The sequence below is a fragment of the Cheilinus undulatus genome, linkage group 4 (assembly GCF_018320785.1).
Source record: "Cheilinus undulatus linkage group 4, ASM1832078v1, whole genome shotgun sequence".
In the NCBI taxonomy this organism is placed as follows: domain Eukaryota; kingdom Metazoa; phylum Chordata; class Actinopteri; order Labriformes; family Labridae; genus Cheilinus; species Cheilinus undulatus.
The window spans coordinates 29,989,692-30,008,201 of record NC_054868.1 but is presented as its reverse complement, the minus strand read 5'-3'; the positions used below and the strand labels follow the sequence as shown (position 1 = coordinate 30,008,201).

The 18,510-nt window shown below is 39.2% G+C and overlaps 1 protein-coding gene across 7 annotated transcripts in view; it reads left to right on the top strand.

Annotated features, from left to right (window-relative positions):
- grin2bb (glutamate receptor, ionotropic, N-methyl D-aspartate 2B, genome duplicate b) overlaps nt 1-18,510 on the top strand; it is a 171,845-nt gene that overhangs the window by 123,535 nt on the left and 29,800 nt on the right. For all 7 annotated transcript variants that reach the window (XM_041784804.1, XM_041784807.1, XM_041784809.1 and 4 more), the window contains 7 exons: nt 744-858; nt 1,041-1,246; nt 2,824-2,995; nt 6,038-6,191; nt 9,409-9,534; nt 15,489-15,718; nt 16,826-16,986. In XM_041784804.1, coding sequence (XP_041640738.1) covers nt 744-858; nt 1,041-1,246; nt 2,824-2,995; nt 6,038-6,191; nt 9,409-9,534; nt 15,489-15,718; nt 16,826-16,986 — 1,164 coding nt within the window. The remainder of the gene's footprint in view (nt 1-743; nt 859-1,040; nt 1,247-2,823; nt 2,996-6,037; nt 6,192-9,408; nt 9,535-15,488; nt 15,719-16,825; nt 16,987-18,510) is intronic.

Genomic DNA, 18,510 nt, shown 5'->3' with positions numbered 1-18,510 from the left:
CCTCTGCATAAATGCTATCTGCCTCTATCACTGTACAGTGAAGGACTGTTACTGTTTACTGCTACTATATTATACTGTAGCACACAAAGCTGCCCTATCAGTATTTTATTGTTCCTTATGTGAAAAGTGTGAGTACATATAGGAAACAAACAGAGAGCTATTGCTGCAGCTCTACTGAGAGCTTTGATGCCTTTCTGATGTTTGTTCAATGTGACTCCCACACTTGACTGCTACAGTCAGGTAACTACTTTTATGGACCTTATATTTTAGGTTTGAGTGCCTCTTATATTCTTCAGAAGTCAGATGTGGAAAAAATCAGTGCGTGAAGGTGTGATAATATTGGACTAAATGTAAGATTTATCAGATTATTAGAAAAATAAGTGTGAATGATTACTTATAGTATGTGCTAGTTTTTTTGTTTTTTTTTTGCTAAAACATAGCAATAAAATCCTGGATGTAATATTTCATTTTTGTTTACAGTTTTTTGTTCCTTCTAGAAAAGAACCAGAAAAGAAGCATTGCATGTATTTTAAAAGAAACTTTTGACAATCTCTACATCAACAACATGTTTAAATCTTTGTGGCAAAGCTGTCTGGGTGAAAAAAATGTATGAAAGTGCGATGAAAAGCCTCAATTTATACCAATTTGTATCTTTAAACTACACTAAGGGGTAATAATGTAAAAGTATTAATTCTTGGTTGAGATCTTTATGTTTTAATGAAGGCTTGTGTTGTCGTTTTCAGGTACCTCATGAATGTGACATTTGAAGGCCGAAACCTGTCGTTCAGTGAAAAGGGTCACCAGATGTTCCCCAAACTGGTCATCATTCTTCTGGATAAGGATCGACAGTGGGACAGGGTGAATATAAACTCTTGTCTTCTTTCGTCTAATCTGTCTAGTGCCTTTCTTCTCCCGAGTTATATTTTCCTCCCTCTGCAACGTGGCTGTCACTTTGTCATTCTGCTTGTCCTCCTGCCTCTTGAATCACCTGTTACGGTAGCCTTAATATCACTCAGCCCACCTCCCACTCACTCATGCAGGTTGGCAAGTGGGAACGAGGCTCTTTGACGATGAGATACCATGTGTGGCCTCGCTTCGAGCTGTTCTCCACAGCGGAGGAGCATGAAGACCACCTGTCCATCGTGACTCTGGAGGAGGCCCCGTTTGTCATTGTGGAGGACGTGGACCCTCTCAGCGGGACCTGTATGAGGAACACTGTGCCATGTCGCAAGCAGCTAAAACTCAGGTTAGACTTAAAGTTAGATTTAGAATAAGGAAACAATGGAGAATGCTATTTTTTCCCTCTGAAGAGAATTGAGTCAATTGCTTCTCTATATATAACCTAGCATCTGGAGAATCATAGTCTTTGCTCCATACATTTCCCCACATTTATTCATGTGCATACGGTTTAGGCATATAAGGCGCTAAGGATTCATGGCCTGGTGTGCCAGAACTCAGGGATGGAGAGAGGGGGGAGGGCAGCCAAGATCAAGCTCAACTGCATTTATTTTGTTAGAGCCTTTTCACCCCTGGTAATACACCCGGAGACTGCTGGTGGTTTTCATGCTCTTGGATCATCCACAGCATGACCCAGGGGCTCTTGGCACCCTTACAACCCGCCTGGATGGTACCCAAGGCTGTACTTACTCGCCACATCCACCCCTTACCCTGCCCCCGAGGTGTGGATTTTGTTACTTCTTAAACAGATTGTTTTTTCATTCCCCTTGTAGTATGCAAGGATATCCAGAGCATGACTGGGGTTGTGTCAATCCTCTTTTCCACCTGATGGTGCCCTTAGGTGGGCTTACCTGCCATTATACGCCTTACTTAAGCCTCATTTTTTTGGTGCAAGCATGCCTCAAAGTTCAGCACAGTACTGTAGCTAGAAATAAAGACACCAACATCTGCACACGAAGTTGAGAAGAATATCATGCAGAGTAGAAGTCAAAATAGGATGGAAATAGAGAAATCATGCATGTTCTCACAGATTATCATGAACTGTTCAACTTTTCCTTTAATGATCATTTTTGTTTGTTTCTCTGTTTTTTTTTTATTGTCACTTTACGGTGGTGCAGTTCTTTTCCTTCATCGTGGGAGCTTTTGCCCTTTAAAAAAATAATTTCGTCCATCTCACAGTCTCCTAGTGTCCTGTCATTGCCTGTATTTGTTCACTTCTGCTAACTAGATCATTGTCTTGGTTTCTTTCACTATTTCCCCCCTCTTGGGCCTCTTTATCCTTCACCCTCTTGCTATCCACTTCTCCTTGGTGTGTGATAATGAGTTTTCTTCAGTGGCCTCGTTTTCTATCACTGGCCTACCTGAAACCTTCTGAGGGCTTCCTATGTCTTCTGGCTCAGTCTTTTATTTTAACTGATCTTTTACCATCTTTTTCCGTTATTCCCCATTTCTTTTCCTCACTTTTGTTTGTCTGTTTATCTGTCTGTCTGTCTCTCTGTCTCTGCCTTCAAAGACATCTTTAGTTTCTGCATTTGAGGAATGAGAAGCTGTGTACCAAAGAGAATATTCAGGATTTCTCTGCAGCTAAAACTTCTCACTGATGCAGATGCACAAGAAGATTTATATTTATGTTTGTGTGCCCCAAAGCCAACTATGTGAAAATAGCCCTGGTGTCAGATAGATAAACCCCTTTGGTACAGATCATTGAATGTGAAAACATCTGGAAGCTTTTTCATTGTAAATTTTTTCTTGATCCTCTCCCTTAACAATGTGCTACCCTTTCTTACTTGAACATATAAACCTTAATCTCAGATTCTTGTTTTTTTTCCTTCCTCTTCTCTACTTTCTCTCTGTAACACTTCACAGCAATCAGACAGGTGATTCAGGGATTTACATCAAGCGGTGCTGCAAAGGATTTTGTATTGATATCTTGAAGAAGATCGCCAAGACGGTTAAATTCTCATATGACCTTTATCTGGTTACAAACGGCAAACATGGCAAGAAGGTTAATGGGACTTGGAATGGTATGGTTGGAGAGGTAAGAAATCTTTTATTCGAAGTCATTCACTATGTTCAATAATAACTATAATTCTGTTTAATCAATCTGTTGAAGGCTGATGCTATTCTTTTCTAAACTATCGTCAATCAATCTTGAACTGTATCATGCCAATACATAACCAGGGTTATCTCAAGACACTTTCAAAGAGGGCAGATATAGACTATACTCTCTCTCTTATATGAATGAATGAATCCACCATGAGGTTAGCACAAAGAAACATTCAGCAAAGATACATGGGGCTTTTCCACTATGACTTTATGCCACGCTGAGCCAAACCAAGCCATGCTGATTTACTTTTCCATTACCGCACTGCATCAATGTCAAAGTAGTTTACAGGGTTCAATTTGCCGGGAAGATTAACCCCTTCTGCTTCTGATATCCTGCCCTTTGATGGTACGCTTTTAGCAGACAGGACAGACCATGCACAGATCCAGGATTACAACTTTCTCTGTACCTACTAATAACAAAAGTTTGACCCTTTCCCTTTCTTACAGACGAATAAATTCTAGCCCGTGACAGAGTCAGTCTTTAATTTATTAACTGGAGCTTGTAAAGCATGCTGTTCTTAGAGACCCATAAATCAATCATCAAAAGACTTTTCTTTAACTTATATGTTGGAAAAAAAAATTTTCGATGGTAAGCTTTAATTATTGTTTGTTTGTTGATTGCAGAGGGAGAGAGAGAGAAAACGAGAAAAGAGCAGCGTGCTGCGCTGTCAGTTTGCGGTTTAATTTTTAAAACAATGTAGAGTCGATCAGACCAGATGGTGTAGAGATCAGAAAATAAGATCCAGGAGGGTTCAGAACACTTCGTCATCAGCTTTAGACACGCCCTCAAACGGGTAGCTCCAATGTGGTGGAAAAGCAAATCCCCTGCTTCGCTGGGCTACCGTGCCAAGTAAGACCAAGTAGAGCCGAGCTGCCCCTTGTAATGGAAAAGCTCCATCAGTGGCCAGGAAAACTTCCCTTTACTGGACAGAAACCTTGAGCAGAAACAGATGAAGTTGACCAGCCATCTGCTGTAGCTGTGTTGGGTTTGAAAGAGATACAGGAAAAAGCAGAGAGAGAAAGAGAAGGGAGAAACAGAGAAAAAGAGAGAGGCAGGTAAAAAAAGAGAGAAAGAGGAGATGCAGAAAGATAGAAGAGGGAGGTGTGGAAATAGAGGGTAAAATGAGTATAAAGCAGCCAGAATAGCTTCCTTAAATTTTATAAAAGCCCTATCAGATAAACTTCTCTAGAACATGTTTTTGCTGTATGTGGTAAAGTCTAGTCAGATGATGTTGAAACTGATTAAGAAATGCTCTGATCATCATATACAATCTAAAACGTGCACACTTTGTTGTGATAAACCCAAGCTCGACAGTAGAGAGACCTTATATCTTTGCATCCACTCTTAAAAATTAAAATAACCACAATGCAAGTTTAGTCGATGTCACACCGACCTGCTGGCACATGAGCTGATTGCGTATTTCACAGCCGAGTGAACACTGCAGCAGAACACCAGGGACCTCACCACACTACTCTTTATTGAACCAGCAGTGTGACTAAATATAGCAATATACTTTGAATAAATTTATTCTCTGTGTTTCTCTCACTTCCATCAGAACCAGTAAATTACAACACCATATTCACGATTACTGCAGGTCTGTTTATTAATTGGCATCCAATTGGCTTACCTTTGTGGGTGTTGTGTCACTTTGGGAAATATAAATGAGTTCCAAGAAAGGCTCCCAGAATATCAACTGAGTAAAAAATAAACTGAGGGAATAAACTAAATTGTTTCTTTTTGGTTGTTAACCCAGCATATTTTCTTTGAGAGAAAACATCAACACTGATTCAGTTTCCTTTTCATAATAATGGCTATTAATCTTTTTTCCTTTTCTCACAATTTTTGCTGCTCATTCTTACTAATAAGCTGTCTATAATTTAACTTTACTACACAAATATGCAACACGAATTGAAAAATACTTAGCACACTATTTAAATGTGTAAAATGTATTTTCACATCCATGCGTACTTAGCTACAACTGTGGAATTTCCTGCCGCTCTTGGAAATTTGTCTGTATGACTTTGCTTTTTATACTTTCTGAATGAATTTAAATTCTGTAAGTTTCAGTGTTTGTCAGCCATTAAGCACTTGTTCCCCTAGTCTGACCTGAGGGGATCTGTGATCAGTTCCAGGAGAATAATGAGGTTCTTAATCAGTGATAAATCAGAAAAAAAATGTAGAAAAAGAGGGAGATTTCTAGAGAGAAGCAGAGAAGGAAAAGCAGCCTCAGGGAAAGTCCCACTTCTCTCCTGCACTCGTTACGCATAAGACATTCTGCACAATGCACCCTTTACAAATCGATGGGATGTCCGACTTAATTGATTAAGTTGAACAAGACGACAAGAGACATCATTATCTTAAGAACAAAGACGATGTGTACAGTGATATAAAATTAGAGAATCCAAAGTATCTGCTCTTCAATTCCTGACATATAAATCAGCATAAAGTCAAAGTGATGCAAATGTGCAGGGCATTTATGCATGGATGCATTAGTATTTAAATGCCTAAGTAAGCAGATAATGATTTAATTTGAAAGGGGAAAACAGAGCAACAGAGGCAGAAAACTGAAAGAAAGAGAGTGTGAGAAAAAAAAAAGATGGCCCTGGTGAAGAAGTGTGAAAATGATGTGTAGGATTCCTGCTCACTCTGGCAAACATACTCCTTATTAGCACAGTCTTTTGTCCTCCATTTACATTCATGGCCAGGGGCTACTTGAACTGAGTGCTAAATATACCTGATGTACCCAAAGGGGGATGGAAGAGTAAGAAGCTCAGTGTTGATGCAGTGTAGAAATTATCCCTTTTACTTCAATTTACTTTCAAAAAAAATTGCTAAATCAGATGAGAGATGGTAGTTTGTGGATGAATTAGAGCCATGAGATATTCTTTTCATAATTTTCAGCTCTTTTGAAAATTCAGTGTCATTCATCTGCTGATCTTTGCTTTTGTCTACCTATGTATCTGTTACCCCCAGGTTGTGGTGAAAAATGCGCACATGGCAGTGGGTTCGCTCACTATCAACGAAGAAAGATCCGAGGTCATCGACTTTTCTGTTCCCTTCATTGAGACAGGGATCAGTGTCATGGTCTCCCGTAGCAATGGGACTGTCTCCCCCTCCGCCTTTCTTGGTACGGAGACACACACTTGATGCTTCGGTCAGGTTTACAACACAATCATTAACACTGACACACAGCTAAACTCGCATCACAAATTCAGTGAAGTCATAGAAATGATTACAAGTTGTTTCTTTGTTTAACTTCAACATTTTGTTGTATGATTGGTGGACTCATGCAAATTTCAGTTGCATGGGAAGTAGACTAAGTAGTTTTATAGAAGGGTCCTCACAGTAGAGTTTGCAATCTTCCTTTGTAGTTTGAGGTCTCTGTAACTTACCCCTAACTGTGGCTGCTCCTTCTTAATAAATAACTCTGCAACATTTGAATTTAATTTAAAAAACTGCCAAAAAGTTTTATGCCTCAAATAAGATGAACGATTGCTGTCAGCGTGCTGTCAGCTCAATGATAAATATCTTGCTTTTCCAGTTACTGCTTTAAAATGCCACTACATTGTGGGTTAAACATTTTCAGCAGAAAATGTAAACCAAAAAGCTGGACTACATACTGATTTTCTCCTTGGTACCTATAGGCGGTTTCAATTCAGCAAGCCAGTGGCTGACACAAACAGTGATTACATGTACAGGTATATCTTAAGTAATTAGAATATCATAAAGAGGTTTGTTTTAGTCCCATTATTTACTTAAAGTGGGGGTATTATGCCTTTTTTCAAAGCTTTACACCATCTCTCTGATACCCAGGTAGTAGCTTAACATGGTTTACAGCTCAAAAAACTCCTCCAACTGGTCGATTTTCAGGAGGCTGGCTGGCGGCAGGACTCAATATTTTGTGCCCGCCCCTCCAATGTGGCTATATTGCTATGCTAGTACTAGTAAACTTTGAATGAACCGGTCCGACTGAGTAAAATATGGCAAATTTTGATATACGTCCATATGTGTTAGACCCAGAGTCTGACCCTGATAGTTTGGAGAGAGACAGGGGAGAAAACCAGCAGCAGCAGCGAAGGACAGGGAAGGACATATCTGTTTAGTAAGTGTTTAATTACTGTGTTACTAAATGGCTTTAATAATGGTGGACTTATCCCTCGCTGCGCTTGGTGATGTATTTATTCATCTCTGTTCATCTTGTGGGGGCACCGACAGCACGGACGAACCAGTCAGGAGATCCTATTGCGATGACCTCATCAGTTCCTTCCATTGAAATCTCGTCTCGGGAGGATCTCGGAGAGATTCGCAACGAACCGTTTTCATTAGTTTACACTCTAATTCCAAGATTACTGCCACATACGTTTATCTTGCGGTTTGAAAATTTGCAGACTTGAAGTATGGACACCCAACATTGTGACTTTATATTTAGGTTTTAAAAATCAGAAAAGTATAATACCCCCTCTTTAAGAAAGTTAAGTTATAGTCCATTTGTCTCATAAAAAGTGAAATATTTCAACTGTTTTTGTTTTAATGTTTATGGATGCTCCTTCAAGCTACCCAACAATAAAAAACATCCCCTATCTTGAAATATTAGAATATCCCAAAACATCAGTCCAAAAAAAGATTTATAATATGGAAATGTTGGACTCCTGGATATTATGCTCATAAATACACTCAGTAAATGGTTGGAGCGCCTTTTGCCCAAATTACTGCATCTCTGTGACATTGCATGCAGCCAATCAGTCTGTGGCACTGTTGGGGTGTTATGAAGCCCACTTTGCTCTGATAGCAGCCTTCAGCTCATCTGTTTTGTTGAGTCTGGTGTCTCTCATCTTCCTCTTGACAGAGATTCTCTATGGGGTTCAGGTCAGGCCAGTTGGCTGGCCAATCAAGCAAGGTAACAGCATGGTCAGCAAACCAGTTTCTGGTAGTTTTGGCTGACTGTGACTTGGTGCCAAGTCCTGCTGGAAAAGGAAATCAGTATCTCCATAAAACTTCTCAGCAAATGGGAGCACAGCATGCTCTAAAATCACCTGGTAGATGGCTGAGAGCTTTGACTCTTGACTTGATAAATCACAGTGGACCAACACCCCCAGATGGCAAGGCACCCGACTATGGAAACTGAAAACACCTTGGATTTTGTGCCTCAATGATCTCCCTCCAGACTATGGGACCTTGATTTCCAAATAAAATTCATCATTGACTTTCATCGGAAAAACAGGACTTTAGACCACTGAAAAATGCTCCAGTTCTTTTTTCTCCTTAGCCCAGATGAGAAGCTTATGGCATCTGTGGTTCAGGATTGGCTCAACACACATAGTTGCCCATTTCCTGGACCCATCTGTGTGTGGTGCTCTTGCATTTTTTCTTAGCACACTTTTCACTTCCAGTCAGCTTTCCTTTAAATATGCTTTCATACAGCCTTTTAGGAAAGCCTGCCCTTTCAGCAGTGAAAGTGGCTTACCCTTCTCATGGAGGGTGTCACTGTCTTCTTGACAAGAGTTAAGTCAGCAGTCTTCCTCATGATTGTGGTTGTGTGTATTGAACCAGAATAAGAGAATGAAGGCTCAGGAAACTTTTGTAAAGTGGACTTTTCCACAATATTCGAATATTATGAGATAGTGGATTTTTAAATTTTTGTGAGCTGTAAACTGTAGTTGTCAAGATTAAAACAAAAAAGTCTTGATATGTTTCAATTTGTATGAGATGAATCTAGAATATATTGAAATGTAACTTTCTGAAGTAAATCACAAAAAAAATAACTCTTACACAATATTCAAATTTTTCCAGAAGCATCCGTATATCTCTAATTATTCACCACAAAATGGCCATTACAAAAAAGACTCTTCAGTAACTTCAGTTTTTTTGTCAGTAATGTTGAAATTGAGCAACTTTACATTCTGGTAAATATTTTCTGAGGCTCAGTAGCTACTAAACAACTTTGTTTTTGTGACTACAGTACTGTGGTGTTTGTCACATGATATTCAGTGTGTGAAAATTGCTGAGTGCAAGAGGTGGAAAATGTGCCAAATTCAATGAGTACATCTGCCCATTCACACCTACCTACCTACCTTCCACTGTGTTTCTCTCTTGAGGAGTGCTTGTTAGTGTTCACACAAACTCAAGCACAGTCCATTAGTGTGAACCAGTGAGCACACATCATGTAAATACACATAATCATGTTGATACAGGGAAATTATTTTTAAATGTTCTTAATTTGGTTAATGAACCTCCTCTCTGTGTTTTCCCACATCTCCTCCTCTCTCTTTTCTCTTCCTCTGCACCCCTCTACAACATCTCTTCTTCCTGACTCCCTTCTCTCTCTCTCTCTTTCTCTGTTGCAGAGCCCTTCAGTGCTGATGTCTGGGTGATGATGTTTGTGATGCTGCTGATTGTGTCGGCTGTTGCTGTATTTGTGTTTGAGTACTTTAGCCCGGTGGGTTACAACCGCTGTCTGGCAGATGGGCGAGGTGAGAGGATTGCAAACACACACATACACAGAAGCTCTCAGACCCTATCAATTGATGCTGAAGAGGTGACAATGAGATAGATTTACAGGCAATGTCATGTGCTAAAATGAATATTGTGATACCTTGAACACACCATTCATTCAGCGCTCTTCTTGTGTAAAACTACTTTGACAATCCCCTCTGAATAAGAGCTACTGGAGCTCTGGGAATTGATATATTTGAGTACTTATCTACATCTACAGTCACTTGAGCTGTTCCGCTAATGAAAAGGATCATTGAATAGAAGCAGATCAGTGATCTTAAGTATTCTAAGCATCACTTTGTGAACAAAGATTCCTCTGAACTGGAATTACAATATCTTTTCATTGTGTAGTTCTCAAAATTACACAACACTGACATACCATCACATCAAGGCTGGTATAAAAGATGAATATACTTGAGTAGATAAAACCATTCATTGGACATATGTGTCAGGTTTAATGTTATCTCACAGTAGGTGACAACGCTACTTCACTGTTAAATCAAATTGTGTTCAAGCCCACCATTCAAATCAATTAACCACCAAAATCAATGGTTGAGATTCAGTCTGATATTCTCTCCTGCAGCTTTTATTCACCCAGTTCTGTTTGACTCCCAGGTTTGCCTTAGCTTGACTAAACTGCAGCCACTTAGTGAAATCGAAAGAAGTGTTGCTGCTCACAGTCTCTTTATCAAAGGGGGAATAAGAGTCATGATGTTTGGTTTGCTTGGTTTTGTACTGTTTCCCGCAGTAGTGTTTTCTGCCAAAGCTACAGTGTATGGGTATGAGTTGTTTAATCGCTAGGTTATGTAAGGCTGTTGTCCTTTACTGCTGTTCCAGCTGTAGCATAATTGTAGCCTGCTGTGAGCATATCTACTCCCCTCCACCCTCTCTCTCTGTCTCTGACATCACAGAGCCACAGCAGGTAGTGTTTCCATCCCGCTACCTTGTCATAGTATTGTAGAGGAAGGGGGCGCAGAGTGAGTCTGTAACAGCAGGTTGTCAAGTTAGAGGTTGGACAAGTGCGTAAGGAGCATGCAGTACATCCTGTGACCACTGATAGTCTAAGGAATGGCAGTAAATCCAGACTTTGTGGCTGCCTTTTGATAAGTGCCTCCCGTTGTACCTTTAATAAGTGAATGCAATGCAGATTAAACTAGGTTTAACCTACGATACAATGAAATACAATATAACAAGCTACAATACCATTTCACACCATATATTGTACAGACTAGGGCTAACACCTTTCATTCGACTGGTCAAATAATTGGTCAGTATGCTCTCATCCGACCAAGATTCCTGTTCTCTGGTTGGTCACGCACGCACGTGCGTGCAAGAGTGGAACAGCGGAGCGTGCAGCTAACTGACAGATGCAACAGGAAAGAGAGAGGAGCAATGCTGGCAACACAGGCAGAGAGGCACACAAAGTGATGCAGAACATGTTCTATTCTGATTGTTTCACAGCGGTTAACTTGGAAACACCAGGTCTTAAACTTGACATGAAGATGCAGGCTTTTTGTAGGCCACTGAAGTGGCACTGCTGAGTGTCTCTGCTCTGTCCTCTGGTCAATAAATATGGAGTATAGTATTGCCCATTTATCATCAGATTAAAATGTTCATGTCAGCGTTGGTGTCTGTAATAGGCAGACAGAGAGCAAAGACAGAAAAGTTGACTTTCTCTCTTCATCTCAGTAAATAAACACTACCTGCAGTCTGATATATGCTCATAAATGACACAGCACTGCCTGGAACGAGTGATCCTGTTAATAGTTATCGTTGTAAGTTAACCCTTTAAAACCTACCATTGTGCAAGTCCGCCAGGACATATTCTTACATTTTTACATACTGTAGTGCCATTTTTGGGAGTACGTTCATTTGCTTACATCAATATAACCCTTATATCCCAAGTTTTAATTATATGTATTGACTTACAGTGCTTAACAAATGTATTAGACCACCACCCAAAGTAAGGTTTATGCCACAGCTGCCCTAACATTAACAGCATTGGTAATTACCAAAATCATTTTTTATGTTTCTGCAATGGTTAATACACCAGTATGTTGAGGCTCTTTAACCAAAATTATACTTTTAATACTAAGATATAATTATTATTGTTATCCATGAATTTTCAAATTTACTGATTTACAAAAAAACTGAAAAAATAGTAAAGCACATTATTATTTCTTGATTAATATGTCAAATTATAGTTATTTACTTGCATTCCTGAACAGAAAAATTAGTTTTAGTGGTTGAATGTTATGCTTGATTCATTTCTGACTTCTCAGAGAAGCCCAGTGAGCCGGCTCACATTTGGGTATAAAAAGGTGAATTCAGTTTGAAATTCCTCATTCCTGTTCAAAATGGTAAAGCGTTGAGAGCTGACTGAAAATGAAAGAGTCCGCATTAAAGCACTTCATGATGCTGGATGGTCTCTGAGAAAAATATGACAGGTGGTCTAATAAATTTGTTAAGCACTGTATGTCTTAACTGCTACAATAAATTGTTTAGAAGTGCAATAAACCAAAAAAAAAAAAAAGAAAATCGTTTTTTTTTTTTTTTTCACATATATTTCAAAATACAGAAATTGCATAGCTGTATCCCTCAAATTTTTAAATGTAAAAAAGTTTCACAATATCCTTTGGAACCACAGGAAATTTATTTGGAGTCTGTACATAACTTGCTTTGTGAGATAAGGTCAGATTTGTAACCTTTTAAAAAAACAGAGCCAGATGAGAAGTTGGACTCTTCATCCAATGCTGTAATTAATTTGAAAGCTTTATGCTAGCTCTAAAACTGTTTGGCATGACCAGGGTAACTACATATGTGTGGAAGTGTGTCAAAGGTGAGTGTGATGGATGTCTGGTGTGTGTGGGTTGTGTGTCTGAGTGTTTTTTAAAAAAATGTAGGGGTGAAATGAGAGCGAGGGCAAGTATGTGTGCAGGCTAAGTTCTTCAATGTTTTCCGTGGAAAAAAAATACAACTCCTGGGAAAATACACCACTTCCTGTTGTTGGAGTGGGAAGCCTAAGAGGTAGACACTTAAGAATCATGTGACAGGTCATGCCCACAACGTGATGACATTTATTTCAACGTAGGAAGTGCCGCAATTACCCGTGGTGTCGTTTATAAAGATTTTTGTTCCGTGCATTTTATTGTGTATTTTTACAAAACCATCCCTACAGCAAAAAAGCGCTCCGAAACATTGTGAATGTGTGAAATATTAGTGTAACTCCCCAGGTTTTATATGCAAAAAGAATGATCGATCTATCTATCTATCTATCTATCTATCTATCTATCTATCTATCTATCTATCTATCTTATCCGGTTTCAGATCTACTGCCAATCAAAAATGGATATGCTTATCATAGGGCCGGCACTACGCTGTGTTCTATAGGGTTAATACAAACAATTGTCTGAGAATATTTTGAAGGCTATGATGCCAAAAAGTTATCGTGCCGTTATCACAATTCTATGATTAAAGGTAGGTGCACGCTGATCGTCTCTGAGTCAGCTGTGATTTTAGTACCACAAAATGAGGATAAAGATAATCAGTAGTGCCTCATAAGGCTTGTTGTTTTGATTTTTGAAGGTCATCCAGATAGGGATGTTCCAATATCAATTTTCCTTCCCAGTACGATTCCGATACCAAGGTGTTGGTATCAGCCAATACTAAGTACTGATCCGATACCAGTCTAAACCTTCTGACAGACTGTGCAGACTAGCAAATTATTTTAGACCTATATTTGACTCAGAGCATGGCTCAACAAATAGAATTGTAAATGTACAGTGTCTCTGTGACCCTAAAGTTGTTTTCCTGCTGATTATTTGGTTTTGCTGCTAAATATTAAAACAACAACAATACAGGGGGCTGCATCACAGGCTCTCTCTATTGCTCTCTTTTTTTTTTAACTAACTTAATTGCACTTTTCCAAATACAATATAAAACTTAGAACTCACATATTAACAATTGTTGTATACAGACATGTACTTAATGTATACAGCTGTATAAATCATCAAGTGTATTGAACTCTATCTCCCCTTTCTGCTATTTTGTGCAGCATCAAATGATTACAGACCAGCCTGCTATTGGCTGACAGACACTCACAGAGAGAAACAATATGGTGGTTAGCATTCAAGCTAGCGATAATAAATGAACGTAATTTGATTAAAATGGATAAAAAGACGTTCAATATCGGGTTTACTGGTGTCGATTCAGTCATTAAAGTCCCCAAAAGACACACGAGTTCTAGGCTCGCTGGAAATGCTGCTGCGCGGGATTCAAAGGCATCAATAGCGTCAATGGGAAAACACAGCGGCTAGCTTCAAGAGGAAAAACAAGTGAGAGGCAATGATTTATGATTCAAAAATTATTTAACTTTTGATAAACTTTGTCACTTCTTGTCTTGTACGACAGTGCCGGTCCGAACAGTCACATTCTTAGAAAAACTGTCACAGCCACCATTCTTTGCTGCTGCAGCGGGTCCCTTGGTTCTTCTTCGCTGAGCTAAAAATGGAAGCCCGCTCATACAGTGGCAGGGAACAGGAATTGATTTCCAGTTTCTAGCGCTTACATTTTGCATGGCTAAATGAAGCAAAATATAAAGCTAAAACAAACTGTATCGAATCGGTGCATAAACTTGTGTTCTCACTAATACCAGTACCTGCATTTTAAGCAGTATGGGACTTATTTCCAATACTGTTATTGGTATTGGAACAACCCTACATCCAGACTACCAGTGGGTGCAATGATCAGCCTGAATTAAGCTGATTTTTTTACCAGTTGATTGGTTGGTGTGTGGGTGTAATTTTGGTTGACCAAGGTTTTCTTTGGATGACTACAGCCCTAGTACAGACCCAGCTGGAAAGTTTGTCAATGACTCAAATGATGCAATTTAGTACAATGCAGTGTTGTTTGATATGTTATGATTTGATACAGTACAGCATGATTCAATGCAATATGACATGTCACAACAGGATACCATAACATTCAATGCACACTGTTTTCCCAGTTTGGCTTGGAGTTTAATGAAACGACAGGATATGAAAAGATTTGATAAGATATAATATCATCCTTAAAACCCTTACAAAATAATGAAAAGGTTTTTCTTACAAAGAAAACTTGGATGATTTAACAAATGTTTTATCATGATTTTAGTTCATATGTGCAAATGTAATATTTTGACAACCCTAATGCAGATAAAGCGTGATGCCCCATCTGACATCTATGGCTTCCCCCCAAGGGGTCCTGGACCCTAGGTTGGGAACCAATGCTAAATACTACACTATACTATATCATACCATGCTATACCATGTACTGACCCAGCTGGAAATTTTTTGTTGGAGTTAATTGATGCAATAAAGTACAGTGCAATGCAATACTACATGGTTTAATACAAGACGACATGATAACATAAAATAACATAACATAGCATCCATGGTATTAGAGTATTTAACCTTTATTTTACCAGGCTAGCCCCATTGAGATCAAAGATCTTTTTTTCAAGGGGGACCTGGCCAAAGTTGAAAGCGAAACACAATGGTTTATTATAATGTCATGCTTATTAATACATATACATAATACAATATGGTACGATACCAAATTAAAGGATAGAATATGATACCATACAGTTTGCTGATATGGAAATTCATATTGGACTTAAACGATGCAATAAGATGATACAATTTCAAACCAAACTATTCATCATACTGTGTTGTTCTTGTTGTCTATTTTGTCTTGGACTTGAATGCTGCACACACTCAGCTTTGACACAGTTGTACCAGTGAATAAAATGTTTTTGAAATAGTAAAGAATAAAGAACTGTAGTGTTGGCAAACTAATCAAGTACACCACACCAAATAACCTGTGATCTGTAAAATGTTTTGCCTCTTCTGTTCTCCTCCATCTTTTTTTATTTCCCCTCCTCATTCCCTCCCAGAGCCCGGCGGTCCTTCCTTCACCATTGGTAAGGCCATCTGGCTTCTTTGGGGTCTGGTTTTCAACAACTCCGTCCCTGTGCAGAATCCCAAAGGTACCACCAGTAAGATCATGGTGTCGGTTTGGGCCTTTTTCGCTGTCATCTTCCTGGCCTCCTACACTGCCAACTTGGCTGCCTTCATGATCCAGGAGGAGTATGTGGACCAGGTGTCAGGACTGTCAGACAAAAAGGTGTGAACTTAAGGCAGTGGGAAGGGGTTATGGGGTGGTGGAACAGGTGTCTGAAGTACATTTCACAGGGAGCCCTGATAAGGAGTGTGGAAATTCTTTAGATGTGATTTTTAGTCTGCACCGTGTAAGTTTGCTATTTATGCATGATAATAATAATAATTACAAACACAGAGAGAGGCATTTTTTAAACAGAAATGCCTTATTTCTGCTACAACTTGCTAACCTATCATACATTTGGGCCAGAATAAGCTAGACGTAACCTTGTGTGGGAAGTGATAAAACAAGAAAAACTTCTTTCAGAAGTTTTTACAGGCTGTTTTAAAATTGTCAATCTTGTCTGAACAACAGTCCAAAACGCAGCAGTGTAAAGTTATGAAAAAAAAGGAAAGCGTCTGATGTCTGCGGAACAAGTGAATCTGTTTCATGTTTTCTAAATGGGTTTTCTAAAAGTTAAGTATTTGCCAGCACTGCTGGGGATTGACTCAGCTTGTACAGTTTTTTTTTCTATGAGATCCTGTCCCACATAATAACATAATACACTGATTAGTTTAAACTGCAAACAGATGCATCTATCGAGTACTCACAAAACATTACATAAGTAATGCGTTGAAAATATCTATGACTATAATTTTCAGTTTAAAATATGTTTCCACTCAGTAAAACTTTAAGTAATATTAGATTCAACTCCTTGTCTGTGAGGATTTGCTCTTCTTATCTTTATGATTGCATCTTTTACTTGGCTATTGTTCAAATGAATTGTCACCTTAGGTTTAATAAAGCTGATGGTCTTAAATGAAGATGCAGCCCTAGATAAGTCACTTGTGCACATGGACTGTATGTCTTGAGATTTATTGTGGATGTTTTGAACTTTAGCTTAGTACGTTTGTCCAGATGTGTCCTCCAGATTCTCTCATGTTTGCCTGTATGTTGAGCACAACCTTAAGCATTTAGCTAATTTTAAACTTCCAAAAGCACAGTCCCAGGCTCCTGCTCAACAGTGCATTAAAGTCTATTTGTTGCAGCTCAGTGCCTTTTTCCATGCTAACGAGCACTTCTCTGTCATTTTTGCTCTGTGTGGTTTCTTTTCTGGTAAACCCCTACCCACAGTTCCAGAAGCCTAACGAGTTCTCGCCACCGTTCCGGTTCGGCACCGTGCCCAACGGGAGTACAGAGCGCAATATCCGCAACAACTACCGGGACATGCACGCTTACATGACGAGCTTCCACCAGAAGAACGTAGACGAAGCACTGTACAGTCTGAAGACCGGGTGAGGAAGGGGGGAAGATAGAAGGGAGTATGGAGCACATATGGGGAGGGAGGTAGTTGAAAAGGATCTCAGCAGGGAGAAATGAGACATGATGGAGCTGTGAGGTCCCGTTCTGATGCAATACTGAGAAAAAGATGATCAAGGAAAAAGCAGAGTGAGTCGGAGGGAGAGAGAGCATTCTGGGCAATGTGGGTGGGCAGCCAGTGGGTCTGTGTATCTGCCTGCTAAAGGCGCCCAGAAATAGCAGCATGGCCTGTGGTTGCTGTGAGAGCTGGCTAATATTCACTCTCTCTGCCTCTAAAAGCAAGTTAATAACTCTCTTTCCTCTGCACTCTCTCCCTGTGCCTGTCTTCAAATATTTTCATCAAGCCTTGTCAGAGAATTAAGAATGCAAAGCACTGAAGCACCTCTAGATGACCACAGAGGCCCGCTGAGCCCCAAGGCACCGTATGATGGTCGTTTGTCACCAAGCTGGAGACTGTCATGTGAATTGACCTTTCATATCACTCATGTGAGAAGAATAGAACAGAACATATACGGTTGTCCCCAGGAGATTCTTCATGTGGGCTGTGACATGTGTGTCAGACACTGACACACAGGTTGTCACAGGGTCAGATTAGTCATTTTGCCTGAGCACTTGTCATACCTGAGCTTAGAGGTTATTACCTGACCTTGAGAACAATGCATCAACAAAACAACAAATCAATACAAGGGTGGATTTTGCTCTTATTAAAGAAGCATTTTGCCAAGTCTTTTATTTACGGATGGCGATGCACAGTTGTCATGGAGACGGTAACGTTTTTCCAATATGGTTGAATCATCGAAACTATTTGCATGTCAACATAATGTCTTTATTCACTGAGGACAACTTTATGTACTTTAAAGCTTCAATAAAAGGGCTGGGTCATATGGTGAAAAACATTTATGTGAGGTACTCCTATGTGATAAAAATAAAGACAAAAAATGTGTTTTGTTTAGTTTTTGTTTGTTTTTGGAGTAGCTGACCAACTGTGAAATATAAGAGGTAGACCAGGAATAAAAAAACAATGAAATGATAATTGTAATGATTAGATTTTCAAATCGCATTTAATCTCAGAATTTCTGTAGTTAATAGCAATTATTTTCCTTTTTGTCCAATTTTAAAACATCTATTTTGAAAACTAAGAATGATTGGCTTCCTCTTTGGATACTGACCTAGTTTATTTTGAAAGAAATTAAGGGATGTAGCATTCCCTGAGCTTAACTCCTTGACACTGATGGTTTGTCAGCCTTTTATTTTCTATGAGTTGTACACATTTTATCACAAACACCGTAAGTGCCTAGAGAGCAAACAGAAAAACAAACATTTTAAACTGCAGTAGCCATTACCATAACATGAAAACAACCCCCAAAACAAAAACCCATATAGACATTTACCATCTAATCCCACAAAGAAACAAGAACATTCAAATTAAGCGAGTGAGGTTAAGCTATCCTGTTAAAATGTAGCACTCAGATTTATTCAAGAAAAATACAGTGACATCA